At 40.8% G+C, this 17,384-nt stretch overlaps 1 protein-coding gene across 1 annotated transcript in view; it reads left to right on the forward strand.

Moving 5' to 3' along the window:
* LOC311118509 (NACHT, LRR and PYD domains-containing protein 3-like) overlaps positions 1 to 15,325 on the forward strand; it is a 30,685-nt gene extending 15,360 nt beyond the window's left edge. The window contains exons 5-14 of the mRNA XM_084193301.1: positions 3,279 to 3,395; positions 3,646 to 3,730; positions 3,860 to 4,088; positions 4,490 to 6,251; positions 6,541 to 6,706; positions 10,225 to 10,394; positions 11,836 to 12,009; positions 13,435 to 13,608; positions 14,094 to 14,140; positions 14,759 to 15,325. Of these exons, the coding sequence (XP_084049427.1) occupies positions 3,279 to 3,395; positions 3,646 to 3,730; positions 3,860 to 4,088; positions 4,490 to 6,251; positions 6,541 to 6,706; positions 10,225 to 10,394; positions 11,836 to 12,009; positions 13,435 to 13,608; positions 14,094 to 14,140; positions 14,759 to 15,285 (3,451 nt within the window). The 3' untranslated portion in view covers positions 15,286 to 15,325. The remainder of the gene's footprint in view (positions 1 to 3,278; positions 3,396 to 3,645; positions 3,731 to 3,859; positions 4,089 to 4,489; positions 6,252 to 6,540; positions 6,707 to 10,224; positions 10,395 to 11,835; positions 12,010 to 13,434; positions 13,609 to 14,093; positions 14,141 to 14,758) is intronic.
* The last annotated feature ends 2,059 nt before the right edge of the window (positions 15,326 to 17,384 follow it).

The raw sequence follows: 17,384 nt of genomic DNA on the forward strand, positions 1-17,384 counted from the left end.
AACGTGTCAGTTTGTCACTTTCACGAGGTTGAAGTAATAATGTGTTCAACTACTAAAGACAGAACATTTATAAAATGAACAAATCAATCAATCCAAATTAGATTTGTCACATGCTCCTAATACAACAGGTGTGGACCTTACTGTGAAATGCTTACTTACGAGCCCTTAACCAACAATGCTGAGTTATTTTTTTTTTACTAACAACTAAGGAAGTCATTTTTACTACGTTGTTTTCTCAAACCCTAAACCCTGGCCTGGTCTGCTTCATATGCGTACCACAATTATATATTTTTTTTACATCAGCAGTTGTCACAAAGTGCTTATATAGAAACCCAGTCTAAAACCCCAAAGAGCAAGCAATGCAGATGTAGAAGCACGGTGGCTAGGAAAAACTCCCTAGAAAGGCAGGAACCTAGGAAGAAACCTAGAGAGGAACCAGGCTCTGAGGGGTGGCCAGTCCTCTTCTGGCTGTGCTGGGGGGAGATTATAAGAGGATATGGCCATTAAGGCCAGATCGTTCTTCAACATTTTCAAATGTTCATAGATGACCAGCAGGGTCAAATAATAATCACTGTGGTTATAGAGGTTGCAACAGGTCAGCACCTCAGGTGGAGCATGTATCGACACTGATAGGATCGAAAGAAGGGGAGCGCTGCTCTCGGATCAGTTTTGTCCATTCAAATCTTTCCATAACATTAGAATTATTTCACAATACTGACCACGGATCAGCTTCTAGAAAGATATTACTACCTACGGCTGCAAATATTGAGGTAGTTTATTCTAGTGCTTACACAATAAAAATGCACTAAATCACATATTTGGCACATCATTGGTCACATGTTAGGCTACACATCATGAAATATATTGAGACAAATTACAGACAGTAGCCTACAAGTAGCAAAATAAAACTAAATATATTGAACATTGAATATATTCCAATATGATTGAAATAGGCCTATAGCCTACTGTTTATATTGTAATGCAGTCATCTCTGTTTTCATTTGAAGCATAATTTGTGTACTTCCCTTGTTTGAATCAATTGCAAAGACATTGGCAACTTTGTATTTGTAGTCAACTTTGTTCTGAATTTATCGGTGGTCAAAAAGAGACGGATAAACCATGTGATTCTATGTTTAGCGGAGATGTTCTGTGTATAAAGTGACGCGAGAGGGCAAAATAGCATCTAACGACGCACTTGGCTGTTCTACAAGTGGTCTGAGGCAGGTGTTAGAATATGAGCGTTTTCAAGTGCAACGTTAATAACGATGGTTTTGGGAAACAGCTCAGAGATTTAACAATGCTCCTACCAAGGTTCTAATGATGAACTTGGCCTTATAATGCTTTTGGAAAACCAGACCCTGGATAAAAAACATCTGCTAAATGACTAAAATATCAAATGTAAATGTTTTACATACAGATCTCATATTACTGTATTGAATTATTATTTTACAATATTTAAATATTGATGTCACAAGTGTATCATTTGTACAGTTCTTTATTAAAAATGTAGTTACAGTGGGGAAAAAAAGTATTTAGTCAGCCACCAATTGTGCAAGTTCTCCCACTTAAAAAGATGAGAGAGGCCTGTAATTTTCATCATAGGTACACGTCAACTATGACAGACAAATTGAGAAAGAAAATCCAGAAAATCACATTGTAGGATTTTTAATGAATTTATTTGCAAATTATGGTGGAAAATAAGTATTTGGTCACCTACAAACAAGCAAGATTTCTGGCTCTCACAGACCTGTAACTTCTTCTTTAAGAGGCTCCTCTGTCCTCCACTCGTTACCTGTATTAATGGCACCTGTTTGAACTTGTTATCAGTATAAAAGACACCTGTCCACAACCTCAAACAGTCACACTCCAAACTCCACTATGGCCAAGACCAAAGAGCTGTCAAAGGACACCAGAAACAAAATTGTAGACCTGCACCAGGCTGGGAAGACTGAATCTGCAATAGGTAAGCAGCTTGGTTTTAAGAAATCAACTGTGGGAGCAATTATTAGGAAATGGAAGACATACAAGACCACTGATAATCTCCCTCGATCTGGGGCTCCACGCAAGATCTCACCCCGTGGGGTCAAAATGATCACAAGAACGGTGAGCAAAAATCCCAGAAACACACGGGGGGACCTAGTGAATGACCTGCAGAGAGCTGGGACCAAAGTAACAAAGCCTACCATCAGTAACACACTACGCCACCAGGGACTCAAATCCTGCAGTGCCAGACGTGTCCCCCTGCTTAAGCCAGTACATGTCCTGGTCCGTCTGAAGTTTGCTAGAGTTCATTTGGATGATCCAGAAGAGGATTGGGAGAATGTCAGATGAAACCAAAATAGAACTTTTTGGTAAAAACTCAACTCGTCGTGTTTGGAGGACAAAGAATGCTGAGTTGCATCTAAAGAATACCATACCTACTGTGAAGCATGGGGTTGGAAACATCATGCTTTGGGGCTGTTTTTCTGCAAAGGGACCAGGACGACTGATCCGTGTAAAGGAAAGAATGAATGGGGCCATGTATCGTGAGATTTTGAGTGAAAACCTCCTTCCATCAGCAAGGGCATTGAAGATGAAACGTGGCTGGGTCTTTCAGCATGACAATGATCCCAAACACACCGCCCGGGCAATGAAGGAGTGGCTTCGTAAGAAGCATTTCAAGGTCCTGGAGTGGCCTAGCCAGTCTCCAGATCTCAACCCCATAGAAAATCTTTGGAGGGAGTTGAATGTCCGTGTTGCCCAGCGACAGCCCCAAAACATCAATGCTCTAGAGGAGATCTGCATGGAGGAATGGGCCAAAATACCAGCAACAGTGTGTGAAAACCTTGTGAAGACTTACAGAAAACGTTTGACCTGTGTCATTGCCAACAAAGGGTATATAACAAAGTATTGAGAAACGTTTGTTATTGACCAAATACTTATTTTCCACCATAATTTCCAATGTGATTTTCTGGATTTCTTTTCCTCATTTTGTCTGTCATAGTTGACGTGTACCTATGATGAAAATTACAGGCCTCTCTCTCATCTTTTTAAGTGGGATAACTTGCACAATTGGTGGCTAACTAAATACTTTTTTTCCCCACTGTATTTGTTACATTTAACTGTGTAAAATCTAGCATTACTACTATATTTTCTGAGAGTTCATTAGATATATAGCATTTTGCAAAAAAAAACATTTGTCTCTCTGAAATGAAGCCATTAAGTGATTGAAACTCTTGTTATGTTTCCAAATCTGAGCTCAGAGTAGATGAGTAATGTTTGTCTCTGTTGTGTTGAAGTCCAATCAAGCAGGAGAGACCAGCCTCCCCTGTACCCAGCTGTGTGTCCATGAAGAGTGACCGGTCTATGGATAGTCCTATAGTGTTTAGAGAGGGAGACTTTTCTACTGAACAAAGGTAAGAAGAACTCATGGGTCATGGTCAGTGAGTTAAACAACACTGTCTCTAGTCATTTCTCCTCTCCCATTTTCCCATTTCTTTTTGTTGTTTTCATAATCCATAGGCTAAACCTTTTTTCCATTTTCATAGTCCTGAAACAATATTAAACAAACACTACATTCCCTCCCTGTGTGTGTGTGTGTGTGTGTGTGTGTGTGTGTGTGTGTGCACTCCCTGGATGAGATGTAATCTCATGTTTTTTCTACAGAAACCAACAGGAGAGATCAGAGTCAGAGATTCTCAGTGGTCAATCTTCCCAGAGTCATCAAACAGACCTGGCCTCCATATTCAGTGTATGTGGTCCTGTTATGTACATTTGTTTTTGTTTACCTCAAGTAAAGTTGATCTGTCAATCATTCATTCATGTGTTAATGAGAAAGCATTTAGTCTCTTGCTTAACTTATTTACTTGATTTATTTCAGTTGCTTGAAGAGATTATTATGACATTTGTGAAGAACGAGCTGAAGAGGTTCAAGAGGATTCTTAGTCCAGAACTCCCAGAAGGCTTTGAGAGTCAGAAGCAGGATAAGGAAGTGGTGGATGCTGAAGATGAGAACCAGGAGAGCAGTGCCAGAGAGGGGGCTCTGAAGATCATACTGAACGTCCTGAGGAAAATGAACCAGAAGGAGCTTGCTGACACACTGGAGAAAAGTAAGAGCTGTCTGCCTCATGTTGAATGCTGTTTTATAACAAACATTTAAAAGCTGTAGCTAAAGTACAGCTAAAGTAGCTGTGTAACTCAGTGATATTGTAGCAGCCTTAACACAACACCTAGTGACCTCATTAAGTAGCAGCAGGGATGTGTTGTGGTGATTCATTTAGACAGAGAGAGAGAAAGAGAGAGAGAGAGAGAGAGATAACATTATTAATCAATAATACCAATAATGATATAAATCAGTCACACCAGTGTGTAATGCATTATGAAAACATTTACAGATTTATACAGACAGTTAAGAGAATAAATGATTATAATTTAAACTTTATAAGACAGTCTTACAATACTGTAGGCATTAAAATAGATGTAATATTAATATCCTCTGTGTTATTTCTAGATTCAGATAAGCGTGCTGTGATTCTTCAACGTGAACTCAAATCTAATCTAAAGAAGAAGTTTCAATGTGTATTTGAGGGGATCGCTAAACAAGGAAACCCAACACTTCTCAATAAGATCTACACAGAGCTCTACATCACAGAGGGTGGAAAAGGAGAGGTCAATAATGAACATGAGCTGAGACAGATTGAGACAACAACCAGGAAACAAGCAAGACCAGAGACTGCAGTCAAATGTAACGACATCTTCAAACCCTTAACTGGACAAGACACACTTATCAGAACTGTGCTGACAAAGGGAGTCGCTGGCATTGGAAAAACAGTCTCTGTGCAGAAGTTCATTCTTGACTGGGCTGAAGGAAAAGCAAATCAGGATGTCCAATTTGTATTTTCATTCCCTTTTCGGGAGCTGAATTTGATGAAAAAGGAAAAACACACTTTCATTGAACTTCTCAATCACTTCTCAATCGAAACCAAAGGATCAAGGATCTCCAACTACGACAAGTACAAAGTTCTGTTCATCTTTGATGGTCTGGATGAGTGCCGACTGCCCCTAGACTTCCAGAAGAACAAGATCTGTTGTGACGTCACAGAGTCAACCTCAGTGGATGTTCTGCTGACAAATCTCATCAAGGGAAATCTGCTTCCCTCTGCTCTCCTCTGGATAACTACCCGACCTGCAGCAGCCAATAAGATCCCTTCAGGGTGTGTTGACCAGGTGTCAGAGGTACGAGGGTTCAATGACCCACAGAAGGAGGAGTACTTCAGGAAGAGATTCAGTGATGAGGACCTGGCCAGCAGAATCATCTCACACATAAAGACATCAAGGAGCCTCCACATCATGTGCCACATTCCAGTCTTCTGTTGGATTTCTGCAACAGTCCTTGAACACATGCTGAAACACAAGAGAGAAGAGATGCCCAAGACTCTGACTGAGATGTACTCACACCTTGTGGAGTTTCATACCAAACAGAATAATGAAAAGTATCTTGGGAAAGAAGAGACAGGTCCACACTGGAATAAAGAGAGCATTCTGTCACTGGGAAAACTGGCTTTTCAACAGCTTGTGAATGGCAATCTGATTTTCTATGAAGAAGACCTGAAAGAGGCTGGCATTGATGTCAATGAAGCCTCAGTGTACTCAGGATTGTGCACACTGCTCTTTAAAGAGGAATGGGGGCTGTACCAGGACAAGGTGTACTGCTTTGTGCATCTGAGCATTCAGGAGTTTCTGGCTGCTGTATATGTGTTCCTCTCATTCATCAACAACAATGAGAATCTAATGGCCAAACCGCAAGTTACTGAAGTTACTGTCTACAAGAGTGCTGTGGATAAAGCCTTACAAAGTGAGACGGGAAACCTGGACCTGTTCCTCCGCTTCCTTCTGGGCCTCTCACTGGAGTCCAATCAGAAGCACTTACGAGGTCTACTGACAAAGACAAGAAGCAGCTCACAGAGCCATGAAGAAACAGTCAAGTACATCAAGAAGAAGATCAGGAAGAATCCCTCTTCAGAGAGGTGCATCAATCTGTTCCACTGTCTGAATGAACTGAATGACCATTCTCTAGTGGAGGAGATCCAAAGCTACCTGAGATCAGGAAGTATCTCAAAAGAAGAACTGTCACCTGAACAGTGGTCAGCTCTGGTCTTTGTGTTGCTGACTTCAGAAAAGGAGCTGGATGTGTTTGACCTGAAGAAATACTCCAGATCAGAGGAAGGTCTTCTGAGGCTGCTGCCAGTGGTCAAAGCCTCCAGAGCTGCTCTGTGAGTACATAAAATGACATTTAAGTACTAATCATCAGGAAGAAATATTCAGTTTAGAGAAATATATTTATTATAATATGTATATAATATATAATATTACATTGAAAAACGTACTGAATCAATGCATTGATGTTCATATTAGTATAACAATATGACCATACAATTCTAGGAGACGGAAGATGAATCTATATGTTGTTTGAGAGAATAAACCAAATGCATCTGCCAATGTCCTTCTACACTACTGGTGTTAAATTAACAGTTTGTGAAATCATGATGATCTCTTTGTCAGGTTGTCAGGCTGTCTAGTCACAGAGGAAGGCTGTGCTTCTCTGGTCTCAGCTCTGAAGTCAAACCCCTCACACCTGAGAGAGCTGGATCTGAGTAACAATGACCTGAAGGATTCAGGAGTGAAGCTGCTCTCTGCTGGACTGGGGGATCCCCACTGTAAACTGGAGACTCTGAGGTCAGTATTCCTGTAGTTGGTCAACAAGTGATAACTGTTCACCAGATCCACATGTGTTTACCAGACACACAGTCCACACCATATGTGTTTGGACAGTGAAGCTTACAGTTTTAAATTTGGTGCTATGCTCCAGCAATTTGGATTTGAGATAGAATGTTTCATATTAGGCAACAGTACAGAATGTCACCTTTTATTTGAGGGTATTCATACATATCTGTGTTACTGTTTAGAAATGAAAGCACTTTATGTGTCTAGTTCTTCCATTTGAAAAAGTCATAATAATTTGGACATATTCACTTATATTGTATTAAAGTAGTCATAAGTTTAGTATTTGGTCCCATATTCCTTACCCACAGTGATTACATCAAGCTTGTGATTCTACAAACTGGTTTAATGCATTTGCAGTTTGTTTTAGTTGTGTTTTGGATGATGTTTTTCCCAATAGAAACTGAATGGTGAATAATGTCCTGTCATTTTGGAGTCACTTCACTTGTATTGTCAGTAAGAATAGAAGATGTTTCTGAACACTTCTACATTCATGTGGATGCTACCATGATTATGAATAATCATTTAAATTTTTTTATTTCACCTTTATTTAACCAGGTAAGCCAGTTGAGAACAGGTTCTCATTTACAACTGCGACCTGGCCAAGATAAAGCAAAGTAGTGCAATAAAAACAACACAGAGTTACATATGGGGTAAAAAACATAAAGTCAGAAATACAACAGAAAATATATATACAGTGTGTGCAAATGTAGCAAGTTATGGAGGTAAGGCAAAAAATAGGCTATAGTGCAGAATAATTACAATAGTATTAACACTGGAATGCTAGATGTGCAAGAGATTATGTGCAAATAGAGATACTGGGGGTGCAAAAGAGCAAAATAAATAACAATATAGGGATGAGGTAGTTGGTTGGGCTAATTTCAGATGGGCTGTGTACAGGTGCAGTGATCGGTAAGGTGCTCTGACAACTGATGCTTAAAGTTATTGAGGGAGACAAGAGTCTCCAGCTTCAGAGATTTTTGCAATTCGTTCCAGTCATTGGCAGCAGAGAACTGGAAGGAATGGCGGCCAAAGGAGGTGTTGGCTTTGGGAATGACCAGTGAGATATACCTGCTGCAGCGCAGACTACGGGTGGGTGCTGCTATGGTGACCAATGAGCTAAGATAAGGCGGGGATTTGCCTAGCAGTGATTTATAGATGGCCTGGAGCCAGTGGGTTTGACGACGAACATGTAGTGAGGACCAGCCAACAAGAGCGTACAGGTCACAGTGGTGGGTAGTGTATGGGGCTTTGGAGACAAAACGGATGGCACTGTGATAGACTACATCCAATTTGCTGAGTAGAGTGTTGGAGGCTATTTTGTAAATGACATCGCCGAAGTCAAGGATCGGTAGGATAGTCATTTTTACGAGGGCATGTTTGGCAGCATAAGTGAAGGAGGCTTTGTTGCGAAATAGGAAGCCGATTCTAGATTTAACTTTGGATTGGAGATTCTTTATGTGAGTCTGGAAGTTGAGTTTACAGTCTAACCAGACACCTAGGTATTTGTAGTTGTCCACATACTCTAGGTCAGACCCGTCGAGAGTGGTGATTCTATTCGGGTGGGCGGGTGCCAGCAGCGTTCGATTGAAAAGCATGCATTTAGTTTAACTAGTGTTTAAGAGCAGTTGGAGGCTACTGAAGGATTGTTGTATGGCATTGAAGCTCGTTTGGAGGTTTGTTAACACAGTGTACAATGAAGGGCCAGATGTATACAAAATGGTGTCGTCTGCGTAGAGGTGGATCTGAGAGTCACCAGCAGCAAGAGCGACATCATTGATATACACAGAGAAAAGTGTCGGCCCAAGAATTGAACCCTGTGGCACCCCCATAGAGACTGCCATAGGTCCAGACAACAGGCCCTCCGATTTGACACACTGAACTCTATCTGAGAAGTAGTTGGTGAACCAGGCGAGGCAGTCATTTGAGAAACCAAGGCTATTTAGTCTGCCAATAAGAATGCGGTGGTTGACAGAGTCGAAAGCCTTGGCCAGGTCGATGAAGACGGCTGCACAGTACTGTCTATTATCAATCGCGGTTATAATATCGTTTAGGACCTTGAGCGTGGCTGAAGTGCACCCGTGACCAGCTCGGAAACCGGATTGCATAGCGGAGAAGGTACGGTGTTATTCGAAATGGTCGATGATCTGTTTGTTAACTTGGCTTTCGAATACTTTCGAAAGGCAGGGCAGGATGGATATAGGTCTGTAGCAATTTGGATCTAGAGTGTCACCCCCTTTGAAGAGGGGGATGACCGCGGCAGCTTTCCAATCTCTGGGGATCTCAGACGTTATGAAAGAGAGGTTGAACAGACTAGTAATAGGGGTTGCGACAATTTCGGCGGCTAGTTTTAGGAAGAAAGGGTCCAGATTGTCTAGCCCAGCTGATTTGTAGGGGTCCAGATTTTGCAGCGCTTTCAAAACATCAGCTGTCTGAATTTGTGTGAAGGAGAAGCGGGGGGGGCATGGGCAAGTTGCAGCAGAGGGTGCAGAGTTGGTGGCCGGGTTAGTGGTAGCCAGATGGAAAGCATGGCCAGCTGTAGCAAAATGCTTGTTGAAATTCACGATTATTGTAGATTTATCGGTGGTGATAGTGTTTCCTAGCCTCAGACATGAATGAATCGTGAATGAATTTGAATGAGAAAGTTACAGAGGAACAAGGATCATACCCCCTCTGTTATTGGTAATGGTGAGAGGTTAGCATGTTTTGTTGTAGCCTCTGTAACTTTCTCATTAATTAATATTCATGATTCATTCATGATTTTTCTTCATGTCATCATCAGGATTCATTTAATAGTGTTTAGAAACATGTTATCTACTCACTTAGACAGAAAATTACTCCAGTCATCATCCACCATTCAGTTTCTATTGGACAAAACATAACCCAAAACACAACCAAAACAAACTGCAAATGCATCCAAAGAGTTTGAGACCAAATACTAAACTCTTGACTACTTTAATACACTATAAGTGAATTGGTCAGAATACTTATGACTTATTCAAATGGGGACTAGATACATAAAGTTCTTTCATTTCTAAATGGTGAAACAGATATGTATTAAAATACCCTCAAATAAAAGGTGACATTATATAATGTCACCTCATATGAAACATTTGATCTCAAATCCAAAATGCTGGAGTATAGAGCCACATTTAAAATGTTAGCTTCACCGTCAAACTAGATATGGTGTGGACTGTATACTCAATACAATCTAAATCTGATACCTCACTGTCTGTCTTTTGACTGATACTGCTTTTTAAACTGCTCTGGTCAGTCTACTCAAATATTTGTACTATACATTTTTCTCTCTACACACAATATTATGATTTTTTCTAATAATGATATATATATGGCAGGTTTCAGGACACTGGTATATATGAAAATGTTGAAAAAAAATACTGCCACTATTTTCACCACCAAAGAATAGCAGTGTGGTTTTAATATGATTTGACTCTTTGCAGGCTGTCAGGCTGTCTAGTCACAGAGGAAGGCTGTGCTTCTCTGGTCTCAGCTCTGAAGTCAAACACCTCACACCTGAGAGAGCTGGATCTGAGTAACAATGTCCTGAAGGATTCAGGAGTGAAGCTGCTCTCTGCTGGACTGGGGAATCCCCACTGTAAACTGGAGACTCTGAGGTCAGTATTCCTGTAGTTGGTCAACAACTGATAACTGTTCACCAGATCCACATGTGTTTACCAGGCACACATAGTCCACACCATATGTGTTTGGACAGTGAAGCTTACAGTTTTACATTTGGTGCTATGCTCCAGCATTTTGGATTTGAGATAGAATGTTTCATATTAGGTGACAGTACAGAATGTCACCTTTTATTTGAAGATATTTTCATACATATCTGTTTTACTGTTTAGAAATGAAAGCACTTTATGTATCTAGTTCTCCCATTTGAAAAAGTTGTAATAATTTGGACATATTCACTTATATTGTATTAAAGTAGTCATACGTTTAGTATTTGGTCCAATATTCTTTGCCTGCAGTGATTATATCAAGCTTGTGATTCTACAAACTTGTTGAAAACATTTGCAGTATGTTTTGGTTGTGTTTTGGATTATGTTTTTCCTAATAGAAACTGAATGGTGAATAATGTCCTGTCATTTTGGAGTCACTTCACTTGTATTGTCAGTAAGAATAGAAGATGTTTCTGAACACTTCTACATTCATGTGGATGCTACCATGATTATGAATAATCATGAATGAATGGTGAATGATGATGAATGAGAAAGTTACAGAGGAACAAGGATCATACCCCCTCTGTTATTGGTAATGGTGAGAGGTTAGCATGTTTTGTTGTAGCCTCTGTAACTTTCTCACTCATTATTATTCATGATTCATTCTTGATTTTTCTTAATCATGGCATCATCAGGATTAATTTAGTAGTGTTTAGAAACATGTTATCTACTCACTTAGACAGAAAATTACTCCAGTCATCATCCACCATTCAGTTACTATTGGGCAAAACATAACCCAAAACACAACCAAAACAAACTGCAAATGCAACCAACGAGTTTGGGACCAAATACTCAACTTTTGACTACTTTAATACACTATAAGTTAATTGGTCAGAATACTTATGACTTCTTCAAATGGGGGACTAGATACATAAAGTGCTTTCATTTCTAAATGGTGAAACAGATATGTATTAAAATACCCTCAAATAAAAGGTGACATTATATACTGTCATCTCATATGAAACATTTGATCTCAAATCCAAAATGCTGGAGTATAGAGCCACATTTAAAATGTTAGCTTAACTGTCAAAATAGATATGGTTTGGACTGTATACTCAATACAATCTAAATCTGATACCTCACTGTCTGTCTTTTGACTGATACTGCTTTTTAAACTGCTCTGGTCAGTCTACTCAAATATTTGTACTATACATTTTTCTCTCTACAAGCAATATTATGATAATTTCTAATAATGATACATTCATTTATGAATAGATATGACAGGTTTCAGAACACTGATATATCTGAATATGTTGAAAAAAATATACTGCCACTATTTTCACCACCAAAGAATAGCAGTGTGGTTTTAATATGATTTTACTCTTTGCAGGCTGTCAGGCTGTCTAGTCACAGAGGAAGGCTGTGCTTCTCTGGTCTCAGCTCTGAAGTCAAACCCCTCACACCTGAGAGAGCTGGATCTGAGTAACAATGACCTGAAGGATTCAGGAGTGAAGCTGCTCTCCGCTGGACTGGGGAATCCCCACTGTAAACTGGAGACTCTGAGGTCAGTATTCCTGTAGTTGGTCAACAAGTGATAACTGTTCACCAGATCCACATGTGTTTACCAGGCACACATAGTCCACACCATATGTGTTTGGACAGTGAAGCTTACAGTTTTAAATTTGGTGCTATGCTCCAGCATTTTGTATTTGAGATAGAATGTTTCATATTAGGTGACAGTATATAATGTCATCTTTTATTTGAAGGTATTAATTCATATCTGTTTTACCGTTTAGAAATGAAAGCACTTTATGTGTGTAATTCTCCCCAATGAAAAAGTCGTAATAATTTGGACAAATACATTTAGTCAAATGTTTATTATTTGGTCCAATATTCCTTACCTGCAGTGATTACATCAAACTTGTGATTCTACAAACTTGTTGAATGCATTTGCAGTTTGTCTTGGTTGTGTTTTGGATGATGTTTTTCCCAATAGAAACTGAATGGTGAATAATGTCCTGTCATTTTGGAGTCACTTCACTTGTATTGTCAGTAAGAATAGAATATGTTTCTGAACACTTTTACATTCATGTGGACGCTACTATGATTATGAATAATCATGAATGAATCGTGAATGATGATGAATGAGAAAGTTACAGAGGAGCAAGGATCATACCCCTCTGTTATTTTTAATGGTGAGAGGTTAGCATGTTTTGTTGTAGCCTCTGTAACTTTCTCATTAATTATTATTCATGATTCATTCATGATTTTTCTTCATGTCATCATCAGGATTAATTTAGTAGTGTTTAGAAACATGTTATCTACTCACTTAGACAGAAAATTACTGCAGTCATCATCCACCATTCAGTTTCTATTGGACAAAACATAACCCAAAACACAACCAAAACAAACTGCAAATGCATTCAAAGAGTTTGATACCAAATACTAAACTTTTGACTACTTTAATACACTATAAGTGAATTGGTCAGAATACTTACGACTTATTCAAATGGGGACTAGATACATAAAGTTCTTTCATTTCTAAATGGTGAAACAGATATGTATTAAAATACCCTCAAATAAAAGGTGACATTATATACTGTCACCTCATATGAAACATTTGATCTCAAATCCAAAATGCTGGAGTATAGAGCCACATTTAAAATGTTATCTTCACTGTCAAAATAGATATGGTTTGGACTGTATACTCAATACAATCTAAATCTGATACCTCACTGTCTGTCTTTTGACTGATACTGGTTTTTAAACTGCTCTGGTCAGTCTACTCAAATATTTGTACTATACATCTTTCTATCTGCAGGCAATTCTTTGATAATTTGTCATTTCTAATAATGATACATTAAAATATGAATAGATATGGCAGGTTTCAGGACACTGATATATCTTAATATGTAGAAAAAATATACTGCCACTATTTTCACCACCAAAGAATAGCAGTGTGGTTTTAATAGGATTTGACTCTTTGCAGGCTGTCAGGCTGTCTAGTCACAGAGGAAGGCTGTGCTTCTCTGGTCTCAGCTCTGAAGTCAAACCCCTCACACCTGAGAGAACTGGACCTGAGCTACAATCACCCAGGAGACTCAGGAGTCAGACTGCTCTCTGCTGGACTGGAGGATCCACACTGCAGACTGGAGAAACTCAAGTATGTAGAGGGTTTATGTCAATGTTCATATCAGACATGTTGGAGTTATCAGGCTAGTTAAGACAAACATTCTGACCACCACTTGGACTAAGTTATATAAAGACTGTGTGTGTGTGTGTGTGTCCGGTGTGTGTGTGTGTGTGTGTTTGTGTGTGTGTGTGTGTGTGTGTGTGTTTGTGTGTGTGTTTGTGTGTGTGTTTGTGTGTGTGTGTGTGTGTGTGTGTTTGTGTGTCCACACACACACTGGACACACACACACTGGACACACACACACACACTCACACTGGACACACACACACACACTGGACACACGCACACTGGACACACACAGACACACACACACACTGGACACACACACAGACAAACATTCTTACCACCGCTTGTACAAAGTTATATGCTGAATGAGTGTGTGTGTGTGTGTGTGTGTGTGTGTGAGTTCAGGTGTATCCCTCAATGACTGTCTGTTCTTCTGCTTACCGCTACAGTGTGGAACATGGTGGAGAGAACACAATGAAACCTGGAGTTAGAAAATGTGAGTGTTGACTGCTGTGAAGAATATGACTAAGAATAAGTCTTAATTCAAGTGAAGTCAAAGTCAAAGACCACCATCATTACTTACTTGGTCATATTAAATATCAGCTGTAGTTCTACAGAAGCACAAATCAGGGACACCAAAGTTTACAAAGAGTTGCTTTGACAATGTGTGTGTCTGTGTGTGGTGTGTTCCTGTTACATTAGAAATGTGTGTGTGTGTTCAGTGTGTGTGTGTTCAGGATGTGTGTGTTTGTGTGTGTTTTCAGTGTGTGTGTGTGTGTGTGTGTGTTCAGGATGTGTGTGTGTGTGTGTGTGTGTGTGTGTGTGTCCAGTGTGTGTGTGTGTGTGTCCAGTGTGTGTGTGTGTGTGTCCAGTGTGTGTGTGTGTGTGTGTGTGTTCAGGATGTGTGTGTGTGTGAGTGTGTAATTAATGGGAAAAAGTGTGTTTTATATTACCATACAGTATAACATATGATCATTGAACAAATCTCAAGTTACTTTAACTTCTCCTTTTGATATCTAGAAACATCTACATTAAATGAATTAGTGAAAAGTGAGTTAACATTCTAATGTGAATGATGATGATTTCTAATATTGTGTCTGGTTTCATCCATCAGATGTCTGTGATCTCACACTGGACCTAAACACAGTAAACAGACTCCTCTCTCTGTCTGAGGAGAACAGAAAGGTGACATGTAGGAGAGAGAAGCAGCCGTATCCTGATCACCCAGAGAGATTTCAGGTCTGTGGACAGGTGCTGTGTAGAGAGGGTCTGACTGGACGCTGTTACTGGGAGGTAGAGTGGAGTGGGAGTTGGGCTGGTATAGGAGTTACATATAAAGGAATCAGCAGGAGAGGAGAGGGTAATGACTGTTTGCTTGGATACAATGACAAGTCCTGGAGTCTGATCTGCTCTGACAACAGTTACTCTGCCTGGCACAATAATAAGTCCACTACCATAGACGTCCCCTCCTCCAGCTCCCACAGAGTAGGAGTGTATCTGGACTGGCCAGCCGGCACTCTGTCCTTCTACAGAGTCTCCTCTGACACACTGACCCACCTGAACACATTCCACTCCACATTCACTGAGCCCCTCTATCCAGGGTTTAGGGTTGATGATGTTGACTCCTCAGTGTCCCTGTAGATAATAACCATGGTAACACTGACACACACACACACTGGACACACACAAACACACACACTGGACACACACACACACACACACACACACAAGTGCTTTGAGAGATTAGTCAAGGATCATATCACCTCTACCTTACCTGTCACCCTAGGCCCACTTCAATTTGCTTACCGCCCCCAGTAGATCCACAGATGATGCAGATCGCCATCACACTGCACACTGCCCTATCCCATCTGGACAAGAGGAATACCTATGTAAGAATGCTGTTCATTGACTATAGCTCAGCATTCAACACCATAGTACCCTCCAAGCTCATCATCAAGCTCGGGGCCCTGGGTCTGAACCCAGCCCTGTGCAACTGGGTCCTGGACTTCCTGACGGGCCACCCCAGGTGGTGAAGGTAGGAAACAACATCTCCACTTCACTGATCCTCAACACCCCACAAGGGTGCGTGCTCAGCCCCCTCCTGTACTCCCTGTTCACCCATGACAGCGTGGCCAAGCACACCTCCAACTCAATCATCAAGTTTGCAGACAACACAACAGTAGTAGGCTTGACTACCAACAATGACTAGACAGCCTACAGGGAGGAGGTGAGGGCTCTGGGAGTGTGGTGCCAGGAAAATAACCTCTCACTCAACATCAACAAAACAAAGGAGATGATTGTGGACTTCAGGAAACCGCAGAGGGTGCATCCCCCTATCCACATCGACGGGACCGCAGTGGAGAATGTGGAAAGTTTCAAGTTCCTCTGCGTACATATCACTGACAAACTGAAATGGTCCACCCACACAGACAGTGTGGTGAAGAAGGCTCAACATCGCCTCTTCAACCTCAGGAGGCTAAAGAAATTGGGCTTGGCACCTAAAACCCTCACAAACTTTTACAGATGCACAATTGTAGAGCATCCTGTCGGGATTGAGAGTATCCTACGGCAACTGCACCGCCCGAGGGTGTTGCGGTCTGCAAACTACCTGCCCTCCAAGATACCTAGAGCACCCGATGTCACAGGAAGGCCAAAAAGATCATCAAGGACATCAACCACCTGAGCCACTGCCTGTTCACCCCGCTATCATCCAGAAGGGGAGGTCAGTACAGGTGCATTAAAGCTGGGACCGAGAGAATGAAAAACAGCTTCTATCTCAAGGCCATCAGACTGTTAAATAGCCATCACTAGCACATTAGAGGCTGCTGCTGCCTATTGAAATCACTGGCCACTTTAAGAAATGGAACACTAGTCACATTAATTATGTTTACATATCTTGCACTACTCATCTTATATGTATATACTGTATTCTATTCTATAATATACTACTGTATCTTAGTCAATGCTGCTCTGTCATTGCTTGTCCATATATGTATATATTCTTAAATTCCATTCCTTACTAGATTTGTGTGTATTGGATATATGTTGTGAAATTGTTAGATATTACTTGTTAGATATTAATGCATTGTCGGAGCTAGAAGCACAAGCATTTCGCTACACCCGCTATAACATCTGCTAAACACGTGTATGTGACAAATAACATTTGATTTGATTTGATACACACACACACACTGGACACACACATACACACACTGGACACAAACACACACACACACACACACACACACACACACACACAGGACACACACTGCACACACTGGATACACACACACACACACACACACACACACACACAAACACTGGACACACACACACTGAATACACATACACACACACTGGATACAAACACACACCACACACTGGACACACACACACACACACACACACACACACTGGACACACACACACTGGACATATACACACACACACTGAACACACACACACTGGACACATACACACACACACTGGATACACACACACACACACACACACACATTGGACACACACACACTGGACACACACACACACACACACACTGGACACACACACAAAGGACACACACTGGACACACACACACACACACTGGACAAACACACACTGGACACACACACACGCACTGGACACACACACACTGGACACATACACACACACACTGAACACACACACACTGGACACATACACACACACACTGGATACACACACACACACACACACACATT

The sequence above is a fragment of the Coregonus lavaretus genome (assembly GCF_964263955.1).
Source record: "Coregonus lavaretus genome assembly, contig: HAP1_SCAFFOLD_998, whole genome shotgun sequence".
Taxonomy (NCBI): Eukaryota; Metazoa; Chordata; class Actinopteri; order Salmoniformes; family Salmonidae; genus Coregonus; species Coregonus lavaretus.